Source organism: Propithecus coquereli, unplaced genomic scaffold, assembly GCF_000956105.1.
Source record: "Propithecus coquereli isolate 6110/MARCELLA unplaced genomic scaffold, Pcoq_1.0 Scaffold939, whole genome shotgun sequence".
Classification (NCBI taxonomy): Eukaryota; Metazoa; Chordata; class Mammalia; order Primates; family Indriidae; genus Propithecus; species Propithecus coquereli.
The window spans coordinates 300,423-316,197 of NW_012155718.1; the positions used below are offsets into that span (position 1 = coordinate 300,423).

At 54.5% G+C, this 15,775-nt stretch overlaps 1 protein-coding gene across 1 annotated transcript; it reads right to left on the reverse strand.

Annotated features, from left to right (window-relative positions):
- Positions 1-1,321: 1,321 nt before the first annotated feature.
- IGSF21 (immunoglobin superfamily, member 21) lies at positions 1,322-15,270 on the reverse strand (the record flags this gene model as incomplete). Its single annotated transcript, XM_012664890.1, has 6 exons — positions 1,322-1,555; positions 2,304-2,342; positions 2,765-2,957; positions 3,338-3,423; positions 11,800-12,274; positions 15,155-15,270. Coding segments are annotated over 6 exons (983 nt in total), but the record flags the coding sequence as incomplete, so codon positions are not given.
- Between the last annotated feature and the right edge of the window lie 505 nt (positions 15,271-15,775).

Here is a 15,775-nt window from a genome sequence, read left to right on the forward strand (position 1 = left end):
GCTCTCAGGAGAGAGCCTGTTTCCTCGCCCTGCCCGGCGTCTAGAGTCTCCTGCACTGCCCGGCTCGCGGGCCCTCCCTGTGTCACTCCCGTCTCTCCCTTCTGTCTCGCACTTCCTTCCACCGCCTTTCACCCGCTCACTTCCCTCTCTAAGGACCTGCAGACTGCACTGGGCCCACCTGGATCATCCAGGCTCATATGCGTGCGTCCTGAGCTCTTTAACTTGACCACATCGGCAGAATTCCCTTCGCCCCAGAAGGCAATGCATTCACGGGTTCCAGAGATTGGGACATGGACGTCTTTGGGGGGCCCTTATTCTGCCCACCACAGTGATACCCCAGCCCTCTCTTCCTCCGCCCTGGAGGTTCTAGAGGCCGCATGTTCCAGGTGAAGATGCAACAGGGCTTCCCGACCTGCCTTGGGCTTTTCATGAGCCCCAAATAAATCTTTGTTATATTAAGCCGATAAGAGTCTGGGGTCGACATGTTACCGTGGCACAGCCTGTCCTGGCCAGACTGATGCGTCTTCCACCGGCTCTTCTTGGTGATGCTTAAGTCTTGCCGGCAGCTCAGAGAGGCCACCCCTTCCCCCTGCAGGGAAGGACTCTGAGTCCTTCCCTGTAAAGCTAATAGCTGAATGGCATGAGGGAATCATCTTGTTGGTGGGTAGAAAGTTCTGGGAGACCTCTACTGCTGACTTACGCGTGTCACTGATGTTGGCCTTGGTCATGTGACTTGCTCTGGCTAAAGGAGTGTTCACGGACACGGCACAGTGGCCCTAAAGGTGCTTGCACGGTTTAGGTTTCCTCTTGAACTTTGATGATCCACCATAAAAGGATCGAATGTCAGGTGGCCACTTCCCCTCCAGTCTGGGCCCCAGAACACACGCCCATGAAACAAACAAAGCCACGGTGGAGACCTGAGCCCAAGCCACAGCCTGGAGTCTGGCCTGAGGCCGAGCTGCCCAGCTGAGCCCAGACAAGATCGGGCGAACCCCTTCAACCTGAACATGAACACAACTGGAAGCACTTGCGGTGGCTCGCCATTGAGATTTGGGTTGGTCTGTTACGCAGCTACTGTGGCAACAGCTGACAATTACACTCAGCCCGGAGAAATCTGGGTTTCCCGAGAGTCTCTGGCCACTTCCCACATCTGGTCGTTAGGATCTGAGTGAGATAATGAGCCGCGCACCCACCCTTCACCCGGAGAGCATGCCTTCCATCTCCTTTGTCACCCCCTCGGCACCTGTCCCCGTACTGGATGCCAGGAGGTGCCCAGTGGCTGCCACCGAACAAATAAAGAACGCACAGCCACAAAGCGAGGTGGGGAAAATCATTCTGTTTGTTTTAATTAAACCGATTGAAGAAGCCAAGACACGGACAGAAAGATACTAAGAACAAGACTGGAAATAGCTTAGAAAAGAAACGAAAACCGATCGCGGAGATGTCGGGGCCCGATGGAGTGGCGGGGGCCGGGCGCGCCTTCACGTCAGCTCCAGGACCACTGTCAGGGCAAGCACCAAGGTGAGCCGGGCGCCAGCAGGGCCGGTCGCGGAACCTGTGCCGGGCGACAGGAAGGGTCAGAGCCCGCACATGCAGCCCCGCTCGGGAACCGCAGAGCTCCTGGACTTCGGTGAAGTGGGTGAACTGGGTTCAAGTTCAAGGCCCAGCCCCACCAGCTGGCCTAACTGCCCTCGGCCCCGGCCCCGCCCATGCCTGCTGGGCTGAGGTCAGGCTTGCTGGTGGCCATCAGGATTGTCCGGCAGGGACCAGGAGTGGGAGCCTCCCTGGTGAACTGTGAGACTGGCTCAGGGTGGGGAGTGGGGGTGGCGGGCCTGGGAGCAGCGTCTGGGTCCCTTGGTGGTGCTCACCTTGGGGGAACGGGTGGGGGCATCCGGGGAGGGCAACATAAAGGGCCCCAGACGAGGCATCTGGCTGTGCTCCCAACTGTCCTACGGAGTGGCCCAGGGCCCCAGAACACAGCCCCATGGTTGGTGCTGGACATACGCCCCTGGGGTTGGGGCTGCTACGCTCTGAGCTAAGAGAGAGTCAGAGACACACGGGCAGTGGGAGGGGGCCCCTGAGATCCCAGCCAGCTGCTCGAGCACGCTGAGTCCCCCGTCCTGTCTCAGTGCCCACCTCTGACCACCCTTGACCCCGACTCTGCCTTACGAGAGGGCAAAGGTCTGCCTGAGGTGTCGGGGAGAGGCACAGGTATGCAAGTGGGCGGTTTGGGGGACCAGAGCTTCCTGGAGCCTCGAAAATCACTCCCTTTTAAGGCAGAGGTCATGAGGGTAGAGACTTACCATGGTATTCCTCCGTTCCTCTTGGAATATTTGGGTTTTCTGTTGGAAAGACACAGAGAGAAGCCACGAGCGGGTGGCATTGAGAACTCAGTAAACGAGCGACCTGCGTACCCAGCACCCGCCCCGCGGTTCACGTGCACGGTCTCAGTGCAGCCGCGCACTCTCTCTGGGGGCTGGATGGTGTCAGCCCCATTCCGCAGATGGAGAAACTGAGAGAGGTTGAGCAGTTTGCCCAAGGTTGCCCAGCTGCTAAGTGGCAGAGCCGGGATTTGAACCCAGAGTCTCTGTGAATCCAAAGCTGTGTAGTTTTAACCGCTGAGCGACACTGCCTCCCCATGAGGTACTCCCTCAGGGCAACGTTAGGGGACTTGGGCCCTTGCTGCTCCCCCCTCCTGGGGACAGCTCCCGGCCAGGGCTCGTCCCGGGGTCATTCTCCCAGTCCCCCGTTGAGTGCGCCATACCAAACACGATGAGCCGGGTGTGCGTGTCGGTGGAGCCCAGCGGGTTCTGGGCTGTGCAGCGGTACATGGAGCCGTTGAGCTCGGCCGGAACCCGCTCCAGCACCAGCTCCTTCCCGTCGAACTCGGCGCTGCCGTCCAGGAGGCGGCTCCCAACCCGCGTCCACGTGAACATGGGCTCCGGGAAGACTTCGTTCTGTTGGCCAGAGCGGGGGAGTTGGGTCACCAGAGGAACCACTCTGTCGGAGCAGGCAGGGGCCAGAGGCATGCCTGGCATTCTCATCCGATGGGCTGGGGGTGGCTGCCTGGAACCCCAGGAGCAGAAAGAGCCCAGGACTGGGGAGAAGGTCAAGACGGATAAGCTGTGTTTGCTCCAAGTTCTGGATGGGGGAGGGAACACATGCACGCACCTTTTTGCCATTTGGTTCTGCCATTGTACAGATTGGGAGACTGAGGCCCACTGGCTGTGGCTGGCGGTCAAGGGAAGGGTGCTGGAGAAGGCAGTCAGGGAACTGGTGCCTGGTGGGAGCCCTACCCTCTCCCACCACCCTCCCGGACGCTCAGAGAGAGGCTGACCTGAAATCCATGGACGAGAATCCTCACCGTGTCCCCGACCCGAGCTCTGCTGGGCGTCATCATGATTTTGGGTCCTTTAGGGGCAACTATAGGGAGAGGAAGGCCAGGTTAGAGAGGCATGTGGGGGACGGTGAGCTGCTAGCATGGCAGTGGGGGCAGGGGACATGGAAGAGAAAATTCCAGCCTAGCAATCAGCGCCCTTGGGATCGCTGCTTCTGTGTTAGGCGCTCTGAGTATGCTCATTCATTCATTCATTCATGCCTGCATTCATTCAGATTCCCCGAGCCCCTACAATGAGTCAGACCTTGCCTGGGACCTGGGGACTCAACAGTGCACAGGACATGGTATTTGTCCTTGGGGGGTCTCACACCCATGAGGGAGAAAGACAAGCAACAGGCAGGTACAAGCCAGGTGTGACAAGTGACAAGACCAGAGAAGCCTGGCGGACGGTGGGGTCAGGGAGGGAAACTGACCCAGGGGAGGTGCTGCCCAAGAGACCACTCCCTGCTGGAGCAGCCCGTTCCGGCAGCCAGACTCGAGGCATCCCACCCGCCACCTGCACCGCGCCCTCGGGAGGCAGGCTTCTGCCCTCATCATCCACACTGTCCAGCTGAGTTAACCGACGCCCAGAGAGTCACAGAGTGGCTTGACAAAGGTCACCCCATGAGAGGAGCAAAGACAACAATTCTGGTCTCTTGACTCCTGACACAGTGCTCTTTCTCCCAGGTGAATCCCAGGGATTTTCGGGGATCTCTGGGCGGGGCATAGACATGGTGTGGGGAGACCATCCCCTTCCAGAGGCCCAGCCTTTGTCCTCCCTGCCTCTCTTACTCTGTCCTCATCCGCTTCTCGTCCAAGCCCCTTTATGTCTCTGAGCTTGGGGGACAAGGTGCCAAGGGCGCTGCTATCCTGTGACCAAAGCCAGAGACTGTCTGGGGTGTGGCATCTGCTGGGGATCGCTGGGTCTGTCCCCTCATGCCGAGTTGGGAAACAGAGCCCCGTGGACAACGAAGAGGCGTATCCGAGGCTGCCCATACAGCCAATCACCCGCACTTCCTGACTTTCCACCCAGGGCCCTTGTCTTTGGATAAATTCATCTGTCCACCCATTCATTCATTCACTCACTCACTCCACCGTGTGTCAGGCTTTGGAGCCGAGCTGGGCACAGTGGTGAGAAAGGCCAAGTGCCTGTCCGGTGGAGGACAGAGTCAATTAGCACAGAAACACAGGAAATTCGACCAGGGAGTGATAATGCTCTACGCAGAGAATTAGACCAAGGGGAGGGGGCAGAGAGTTAGCAGGTGACGTTCTGAGATGTGGTCGTCAGGGTGTCTCCTCTAAGGAGGTGCCATTTAAGCTGAGATGTGAAGCTCATGAGGAACATTCCAGGCAGAGGGAACAGCCAGGGCACGGCACAGAGGCAGGCCAGGGAGGGAATGGGGCCGAGGACAGGTTCCGAAGAGCTTCCAGGGCTGGAGGAGGGTGGGAGGGCGTTGTCTGGAGGGCCATGCTCTGTGCTGCTCTCCGTCAACATCTCCCAGGGGTGGCAGAGGGGAAAAGCTTTGTCCCTGGGCCCTGGGTCTGCCCCGGGGTCATCCCACCCACCCTTGCCTGGTCTCCGAGCCTCTCCTTCCCACTCGGAGCTCTCGGAGCAGAAATCAGAGCAGCCAGCACATGTGGGTGGTCTCCCAGGCCCTGCCAATATCACTCTCAGAATGAGACCAAAGGACTATTCATTAAACCGTGAGCGAGACATCTGAAATGCCACTTGGGTGGAGCGAAGTGTCCGTGAGAAGCGCCGGGTCTGCGTGGAGGGGAGAGAAAGGCGGGGAAGGCGAGGGCAGCTGCTGCTGCTGCATCCGCCAGCTGCGTGGAAGGAGCACGGGCTTGGGAGACCGAGGGCGGAGTTCCAGGCTATTCTGCGTGCCCTTGGATGACCGCTCCCCCGAGCTAGCCCTAATGCACAATGGGGACGGTTATAAAGCCGCTGCCTGCCCACCACGCAGGGATGTTAGGAGCATCGGGAGAGGGTGGCTGTGCTGGCTGACACGTGTCGGGCTCCTCCTAAGGCTGAGCCCCTATATTGAGCACCTTATGCACCATCCCATGTAACCTGCCAGCCTTTTGAGATGTCCCCATAAGGAAATGGAGGCCTACAGTGGTCAAGGAGCTTGGCCAGCAGAGGGCGACAAAGGGCACCCCGTCCAGGAAGCGGCTGGACCAGGCAGCGCCAGGGTGGACACCCATCCCCGGCAGGTCCGATCCCCCTGGCCTGCTTTCTAAAGGCCCCTCCTAACTCCTTCAGGCCTGGGCCCCCTGGCCGGGAGGGGAGAGGGAACCGACATTTATCACGTGCCGAACACACACTAGGCTCGGTTTTAGGACAGTCACCCTGAGGCAGGTTGCCCTGAAACCCATTTGCAGGCCACAAAACTGGCCCTCCAGGAGGGCAATGGCCTGTCCAAGGTCACACTGCAGGAAGGTGGCAGAAGCCAGACTTGATGGCAGGTAGGGCGTCAGAGGGAGGCTTGGAGCCCGTGGCTGGGGAGAGGCAGAGCCGGGTGCCTTCCTCCGTCTGGTCAGCCCGTGACCGCATGGAGCGGACCCCGAGGGGCACGGAGCGTGGGCAGCAGAGGGGTCTGCTCTTCCCTCGCTTCCCTGAGCTCTCTCCTGGCAGCTGCTGACAGACAAGCGCCTCTGTGGCAGATGGTCCCTGACAGCCCTCTCACCGCCGCATCGAGATGCTGCTTCCGGAAGCCAAGCCAGCTGCTGTGGGCCTCCCACGCCCACCACCCCCAGGAGCAGCTCCTGACAGTCAAAGCCGGGCCCCTCTTCCTGCCCCCAGAACACAGCACTGAGAGCACCCGGAAGGAATGTCCTCTCCACCTGGGCACAGGGACAGAGCAGGACTCCAGAGATCCAGGACCGAGGCCCCGCCCTCCACTCCCTGGTTGCAGGACTCGGATGAGTCAATTCAACTTGTTGGGACTCAATTTTTCACCCGTAAATGGGGAGGGTTGGCCACCCCCTGCTTGAGGAGATGCTCTCAAGATCACAAGGGGGTGGAGTGATGAGACCACAAGGTGAGATGCAAAGTGATGCCCACCTGCTCCGAGAATGCAATGACCCTGCTTACACACGCCGCCCTCCTCACCTCCCCTGAGCATCCTGATGTACGGATATCACTGGGAAATCTCAAGGAAAAGCTCCTCTAGGTTTCCTCAGGAATTCTGGGCGTTCGCTAAGACAACCACTCACCCACCCACCCGCCCACTTATCCATGCATCCAAACATCCACCCATCCACCCACTCATCCACTCATTCCATTATCCATCCATCCATTCATCCCTTCATCCATCCATCCAAGCACTCATTCTGTTATCCATCCATCCATCCATCCATCCATCCAAGCACTCATTCTGTTATCCATCCATCCATCCATCCATCCATCCAAGCACTCATTCTGTTATCCATCCATCCAAGCACTCATTCTGTTATCCATCCATCCATCCATCCATCCATCCAAGCACTCATTCTGTTATCCATCCATCCATCCATCCATCCAAGCACTCATTCTCATTCTATTATCCATCCATCCACGCATTCATTCTGTTATCCATCCAAATATCCATCCATCCATCCAAACATACATACACACACCTACCCATAAACCTACCAACCTACTCACTCACCCATTCATTCATCTGCTCTGTCCACTTAATTCTTTACCGTACACCTAATATGCGTCAGTCACTAAGTGGGGCAATGTTGGGGATACAGTGATGAATAACAATAGTAGCTTATATTTCCTAAATACTCTGTCGCTATGCTAAGCGCTTTCTATGCACTGCCTCACTGACTCTTCACAACAGCCCAAGAAAGTACGAATTAATTAATTATTAAGCAAGTAATATGTCAGGGATCGCCCTGAGCCCCGCACCATGTGGACGAGGCAGATGAAGACCCTGCCCACGTGCTGCTTAAATTCCTGTGGGGGTCCCAGACAGTAAGGAAATACAGAACACGCTTCCCGGTGGAGACTATGCTATGCAAGAAAACAGAGCCAGAGAAGGGGCTGAAGGGCCAGAGGAAGAGGCTGTTTTAGATAAGAGAGTTCAGGGAAGGACCCTCTGAGTAGATTTGAGCAGAGGCCTGAAGGAAGGAAGAACTGAGAGTATTCGGCGAAAGATTGTTCTAGGCGGAAGGGAAAGCCAGTTCAAAGTCACGGAGATGGGCCTGGGCTCGGTGTCTTTGGGGAAGAATGAGGAAGACCCTGAGGTTGAAGCAAATTGAGCAGCGGGAAGCGTTTTAGAAGATAAGCACCTTGGTAGCCGAGTAAGCAACTGGGATTTGGTTTCAGAGGTGATGAACAAGGTGTTTTTTTTTTTTTCCTTTTAAATTGGTTCTTCATATATTTTAAAGTTGCAATAAAATTCACCTACAGCAAAATGCACTGTTCTCAAGTGCACCATTTGACAAATTTTAATAAATGTGAATATCTGTGTAACCACCACCCCAATCACACTCCGGAACATTCCCATCACTCCAGATGGTTCCCTTACGCCTCCCCCAGTCAATTTCCACTCTCCCTGGGTAAACACCGTTCTGATCTCTATCAACAGAGGTTTGTTTTCTTGTTCTAGAATTTCATATAAATGCACTCGCGCAGTCAGTACTCTCCACTGTCAGCATAATGCTTCTAAACTCCATCTGTGTTGATGCATGGAACACAAGTTCATTCGATGGTACTGACGAACAGATTTCGTCACATGAATACACCACACATTTGTGTGTCCATTGTTCTAATTACGGACATATAGATATTTACAGAGTTTTTTTTGGTCATTGTTGTTGTCATGAAGAAAGCTGCTGTGAACATTCATGGCCAAGTCTTTGTGGACATGTGTTTTCATTTCTTTTGGGTAAATACTCAGGAGTGGAATTGTTGGGTCATAGAGTAGGAGTATTTTTATCTTTGTAAGAAACTACCAGTTTTCCAAAGTAGTAGTACCATTTTACAGTAGTACCTCAGCAACGCATGAGGATTCTGATTATTCCACATCCTTGTCAGCATTTGGTATTGTCAGTTTTTAAAATCTTACCCAGTGTAACGGTTGTGAAATGGTATCTCATCGAGGTTTTAATCTTCGTTTCTCTGATGACTAACAATGTTGTACACCTTTTGGTATTTTTATTGGCCATTTGTATGTCTTCCTTTTTAAAAAATTGGGTTGTCTTTTTTCTTTTAAGAGACAGTGTCTTGGTCTGTCGCCCAGACTGGGGTACAGTGGCACGATCAGAGCTCATTGTAGCCTCCAACTCCTGGGCTCAAGTGATCCTCCTGCCTCAGCCTCCAGAATAGCTGGGACTACAAGCACACCTGGCAAAATTAGGTTGTCTTGTATTACTGATTTGTAGTAGCTCTTTTTATATTCTGGGTACAAACACTTTGTCAGACAAGTATATTGAAAGTATTTTCTCTCTTTGTATAGCTTGCCTTTCATTTTTCTTAAAGATGTCTTCTTAAGAAAAAATTTGAATTCTAATTAAATCCAATTTAAAATTTTTCATTTAGTGTTTTTTGTGACTGCTTTAAGAAATCCTTGCTACCCCAAGGTCACAAACATATTTTTCTATGTTTTGTTCTAGAAGCTTCATGATGCTGGCTTTTACATTTAATTCTGTGATGCATTTCCAATTAATTTTTGTGTGTGTGCGAGGTAGGGGTCCAGGTTCAATTTTTCCTTACGCGTATTCAGCGGTTTCAGGGCCATTTGTTAAGAAGATTTCTCTTTCCTCATTGAACAGCCTTGGGGTCTTTGTCAAAAATCAATTGACTGCACCTGGTCTATTTCTGGACTCTAGTTTGTTCTATCAATCTATTTGTCTACCATTGGGAGGTTTTGGGTGGGAGTGTATGAGTGTCGTGATCTGATTTATATTTTAAGTAGATCAATCAGGGTGGAAAATGCAATAGGGCAAAAGTGGAAGTAGAAGGACCAGTTTGGAGGCTGCCCTAATAATCCAGGCATAAATCGATGGAGCTTGGATTAGGTGGCTGGAGTGGAAACCATGATGAGTGGCAGATTTGGGATGTGTTCTGAGGCTGAGCTGCCAGGGCTGGAGGATGGTTTGGGTGTGGAATACGAGAAAAGAATGGGAAAAGTGGGTGGCTCCAATGTTTCTGGTCTAATCAATGGGAAGAATGTAGCTGCCATCCGCTGAGATGGGTTCCAGGACCACCAGGCGTCTGTGTCCAGATCACAAGAAAGGTGCAAACCCAGCAAGACAGGAATTCAGAAGAGGCACATTCAGCTGGAAGGATTCTGGGAGAGTCAGAGAAGGCTTCCTGGAGGAGTTGGCATTTGAGCTGGGAAGGGCATCCCTGCAAGGGAACAGCAGGAGCAAAGGCTCCTTGCAAGAAGACATGCCCTGACCCTCATTGGCCTGATCTTCAAAGTCTTTGCCGGATGATAGGAGTCTGTGCCCCGAGGTCATCGCCATCAATCTATTTGTCTCCCAAATAGATTTGCCTGGGTCCTGGGGCTGGTGAGTTCAGTGGCTGGCATTGTAGGGAGTGGAGAAGGCACCAAGAGAACTGGCTCGAAATCCCAGCTCTGCTCCATACATGTTAGTGACTTAGGACAAGGGACTCTACCAACTTAAGCCTCAGTTTTGCTCCTCTGTAAAATGGGACTGTGCAGTACACTTGTGCTTGTGAGGATTGAATGAGATGATCCTTGCAAATGTTCCTGGCACATGGTAGGTACTATATATATATGAAATCCTTTTCCTTGATTTTGGTGTTGAGGAGGTGTTGGGTTTCCTGGTGGTCCAGCTAAAAACAGAGAAGTCCTCTGGAACCCCGACACGGGCCACAGTCCCAACCCTTGTCAGTGATTGTTCTCAGGCCTTGGTCATGAGTCGCCTGGGTTACAGGCTATGAATGGCCCCATGCAGCCCCTTGACCTCTGCAGGAGTCTCAGGGGACAAGCCCAGGCGGCTGAGGCTCAGGGAAGAGCTTCTGGGGGCTGCAGATCAAGGTGCAAAGGGACATGGGAAGAAAGGACCAGTGCAGGTCATTGTGTCCACCTCCCGCCTCTCCACACGGTGATGCAAACACCCGGCTCCAAGTGTCTCATACAGTTTTGACAGAGAAGATTCCACATCGCCCCTCTCCTGCCCTGAATCATCTAGGAGAAGTACATGGGGGAGGGAGTCAGTTCTTAGAGAACTGCTTTGGGGGTGTCCTGAGCTGGTACACTGTGGGCAGAGGGAGCAGATCAGACAGGGATCGGGTTCTCGGGCTCAGCTGGCCCTGGGTGTCCCGTTTCCCATTTGCCCACCTCCCGGCTTTCCACAATGACAGGGTTTTCATTGTACTTAAAAGTGTAGGCTGGGTGCGGTGGCTCACGCCTGTAATCCTAGCACTCTGGGAGGCTGAGGTGGGAGGATCGCTTGAGCTCAGGAGTTCGAGACCAGCCTGAGCAAGAGTGAGACCCCATCTCTACAAAAACTAAAAAAATTAGCTGGGTGTGTTGGTGGTGCCTGTAGTCCCAGCTACTTGGGAGGCTGAGGCACGAGGATTGTTTGAGCCCAGGAGTTTGAGCTATGATGATGCCACTGTACTCTAGCTTGGTGACAGAACAAGACTCTGTCTCCAAAAATAAAAAGATAAAAGAAAATACAAAATGTGTAGGCCAGAGTGATATCCTCCCACGTCCTATGTGTTCCTGACCCCAACCTGGCAGAGCTTCCTATAACCTTCAGTGTTCCTGACCCTGGGCCAGCAGGCCTACAACCTCCCAAATTCGTGACCCTTACCTAGCAACTGTCCCCTGATCCTCTGGTCTCATATTCCACCCTGGAAACCTCCTTGTCACCTCCCATACTCCCAACTGTGATCTAGAAAATCTTCCCTGACCTTGCTATGACCTCCCATGCTCCTCTCCTTGACCCAACAAACTTCCCCTGACCTCCTATGTTCCTGACACTGACTCAGAAAGTCCCCTGGGCCTGCCCCGGTCCTCACTCTGACCTTCTGTGTTCCTGGCTTCACTCAGCATCTGCCCTTAAACCTGACCCGGGTGTCTTCACGTGCCCAGCAAATCTCCCTGTGACTTCCTGGCTCCGTTTTCTACTTAGGAAACCTCCTCTCTCTAACACTGATCCAGCAAATTTCTCTGACTTTCCGTATTCTTTATCCCAACTGTGCAAACTCTCCTGACCTCCTGTGTTCCTGACCCTACCCAGCAACTCCCCTGACCTTCAGGAACCTCCCGTATCCCCCAATCGAACTCAGCAAACTGAAGAGCCCGAGTCCACCCTCTGCACTGACTCTATCTCCAGTTTGCTCCAACTTCTCCCATCTGCCCGCCTGCCGGCAGCCCAGGCCCCTGTGCCAAGGCCCCCCACACCCAGGTCTGCAGGGACCCTGCAGAAGCGCCCCCACCACGCCTTACCCAGCGTGACCTCTGCCTGCATGGGCATCGAGAGCGCTGGGTGCTTGACCTCGCAGCTGAAGAGGGCCTCGTTGTCGATCTGGGGGTTGAGGGTCCAGGTGAGCAGGGCGCGCACCTCCACGGTGCCGTCGCTGCCCGGGGTGCGGCTGTGGCGCAGGAAGTAGATGGGCTCAGCGCTGTGGACCCAGCGGGGGAACTCGCGGCTCACGACCGTCTCTGGGATGTTCTCCGTGGTTGGCTGGAGGAGGACGCTGGGATCTGGGGTCAGGCTGCGGGCAGGGCGCTCCGTGTAGGGTCGCCCACCCCGGTTTTCGCCGTCCAAGAGGGACAGTGACTTCTGCATCTTGGTGTCGTCCAGGTCACGGTGTAGGAGGCTGCGGAAGGGCCTGCTGTCCTGGAGCGGGCCGGAGCTCGCAGCCGGCGGCTCTGTTAGGGGCACTGCGTCGATGGGTTCCCCGTCTCGTTTGAAATAAACCTGAAATTGCAAGGAGGGTGTGGGAAAAGATTTTGTGCAAATGACTTTGACCTGCCAATGGGCTCTCTGACGAACTGGCCACAGGATGCTAGTTCTTCTAGAGCCTCTTCCTCCTAGTCATCTTCTAGGTGGACCTCCCCACCCCATTCCCTTCCCTGCAGCACCCCAAGAACTATGAGCCATCGTGGTACAGTGGGGACGCACGCAGTCCCTGGCGAGGGAGGCTGAGCCCAACCCCCATCATTTGCCAACTGGTAAGACTTTTTGAGCCTCAGTTTCCTCCCCTGCACAGGGGAAAAAGAACACTTGCTTCATGGGGCTGTTGGATGCTTAAATGAAACAATGTGGGGAACAGGGGCCTTGGACTGTGCCACGGTGGCGTCACCTGGGCCCAGAGGGAGTGGTCCATGCCCACTCGGAGGAACATGTGGAGAGAAATGGATGGGCACTGGAGCCAAGATGAGATGTCAGAAGAGGATGAAGGAAGAAAGGATCTGTGTGTGCGTGGGTATGTGCTTGTGTGTGCATGTGTGCATGTGTGTGCATGTGCGCATGTGTGCATGTGTGTGTGCGAGTGTGCGTGTGTGTGTGCGTGCGTGTGTCCATGCATGTATGTATGTGTGCGTGTGTGCGTGCGTGCGTGTGTCCATGCATGTATGTGTGTGTGCGTGTGTGCGTGCGTGCGTGTATGTGTGAGTGAGCATGTGTGTATGTGTGTGCGTGTGTGTGTGTGCGTGTGCGTGTTTTGGAGTCGGAAGGCAAAAACAGGTGTGCGTGTGGGAGGGAGCTAGGCGCCAGGAGGAGGCAAAAGCAAACATCTCCTTGCTTTCCCTGCTAATGGAGAATTCAAGTTTTGAGAGGCGCCATTTAATGTAATTTGCTGTCTTTTTATTTTGGTACATGTGCCCAAAGGCCTGTGGGGATTGGGTGCATTTTTTAATAAATCAGATAAATAAATCGATAGGAGACGGGAGGGAAGAGCTGGAAGCAGCTCTCTGGGATGCAGGGGTTGGGGTAGGAGGAGGCGCGGGGAGGAGAGGCTGCGGGGACAGGCGAGGGAGGTGGGGGAGGACGGGAATGAAACGTGGGCTGCAGAGACGCTGCGGTTTATAACGCCGACGCAGGATCTCTTATGCTCTTAATAGCCTGCTTTGGGTTTTTCTATCCTCTCTTTTCCTGTTTTTGAAAGGCGCTTTAAAAGCAGATTTGTAATTTATATCAAAGAATTTCTTTAAAGTTCTGATGTCTCAGGCAAACATAAGATGTCTGGGATTTGGGGAGATGAGGATCTTTTATGCACACGTATGAATATATATATGTTTCTAAATATTTTATTGGCATGTCTTAAATGGCAGCGCAGGCGAGCAGGACAGCTGGGAGAGCCTTTCTTTGTGACTTCCAGGAAAGGAGTTTTTCTTTGGGGGGGAAAAGACCAGCTTCCCCAATTTTTGGGAGACTGGACCTCTTAATGGGCTCTAAAGGGGAAAATTTGAGGCCATGTCCTGCTTTCAATAATTGGTGGCTTTTTCTTTCTTTCTTTCTTTCTTTCTTTCTTTTTTTTTTTGAGACAGAGTCTCACTCTGTTGTCCTGAGTAGAGTGCAGTGGCGTCAGCCTAGCTCATAGCAACCTTGAACTCCTGAGCTCATGCAATCCTCCTGCCTCAGCCTCCCAGAGTGCTAGGATTACAGGCATGAGCCACCGCGCCCAGCTACAACTGGTGGCTTTGAAGGTACTTTTTTTCATCTGTTTCCTAGGGACAATGACTGGGCTCTGTGCACCTGCCCACTGCCCACCTGTGCCCTGTGCACCTGTCTGCTGCCCTGTCCTGAGCGCTGCATGCCCATTTACCGCCCTGTCTGGGGCAGCTGGTCTCTCTGGCCATAGGTCCTGAGGCAGGACTGGCCTATTTTCCCGAGATCACCCCACTGGACCAGGCCTATGGGACCATCAGGTGTGAAATGGGGGGAACCCTTTGCTTCCCATCTTGAACCGTAACGCTACGTACTACCCAACGCTCTAGCTTGATGCCCTTGCTAAATCCTAGAAATGTATGGAAGTCACAGGGCCAAACCCAAAGTATTGTAACATGCCCAAACCAAAGGGTCCGCAGGAGTATGCAGCCCACAGCTTTCCCAAATGGGTTCCATGGAACCCCAAGAGTTCCACAGAGGTGCTTCAGGTATCAGCCAGGGTGCCCCGGCCTCCCTTCACTTTGAAATATTGTCCAACCTCCTCAGCCCCATTACAGAAACCAAGAAGCAGAGGTGGGGAAGGGGCCAGCCTGCTCCGCATCACTCAGTGGGTGTGGCGGGGCCAGGACCAGAAGCCAGCTCTCCACACGCTCAGGCTGGGTCTCATAAGCAGTTAGCCAAACAAGGAATTCCCTCCCCCCCTCCTCCCTCCCTGCCGCGCTTCCTTCCTTTCTCTCTTGCTTTCTGTCGGCCTTACTGCGGACCACGTGAGGTCCCGGGAAGAGCGGTGAACTGGGAGCTGCAGACGAGGACTGGAGTCTCAGCTCTGTCAGGAATGCCACGGTGACTCTGGACACGTCCCGCCCCTCGCTGGGCCCCTCTCATCGGTCTGCCTCCTGCTCAGTTACTGGGGTAGGGTGTGCTGGCCGCTGGGCTCCCAGAAGGCCACCCCTGCCGTGAAGCTCTAGGATTCCACGCCCAGGAGAAGTGGGGGTTCTCAGCATGGGGACCTTGGGAGTAAGAGGGGTGCACGAATGCCTGGGTGGGTCGGGTGGGTGAACGGGGTCAGAGTCGACATCGGCAGACCACGCCCTTTCTGGGCACAGTGGTGACACCTGCAGCTGGAAAAGCCACCAAGCAGAGTGGTCCAGCAGATGGGGAGGGGCTGGGCGCTGCTGGGGTACTCACCATGGGCGCTGGCTTCCCTCCGGACACGATGCAGACCAGCGTGAAGTTCTGGGCTTGGTAGCGGCTGAAGGGGGCTGGCGTGTCAGCGGCCACCACTTCGATGGAGGTGGGAGGAGCTGCCCCAAAGGGAAGCACAGGAAGACAAAGGCTTAACTGGAAGATTCAGGAAGAGTTCGCTCGCTGATTACCTAAGATGGGCCAGGTCCCGTGCTAAGTGCTGGGGATGGGAAAGGGAAAATGCCGCACGACTCCAGGGGGTGCCATTGTCATCGGCTGCAGTGAGGATGATGTCCCTGGCTGGGAATACAGACAAGGGCCCTGCCCTGGGGCTTAGAGCCCAGTGGGGAAGGCACACAGGAATCAGTGTCAAGTGCATCAGATATCAGGAGGCGTCAGTGTGTCAACGGGCCCCGCCCCAGCCTGGGAGTTCCAGGAAGAGATTGCTGAAGAAGTCACACTGGGGTGTGAGCTCAGGGAACAACAGTAGGCGGCATTTACATGGCAGGTGGAAGGAACAGCACATGCAAAGGTCTCGTGGCAGGTTGGCCGGGTTGGGGACAGGCCAGGGAAAGTGCGGTGCCCAGTGGGGCTGGGCAGATGGGCAGGGCACAGAGCATGTGG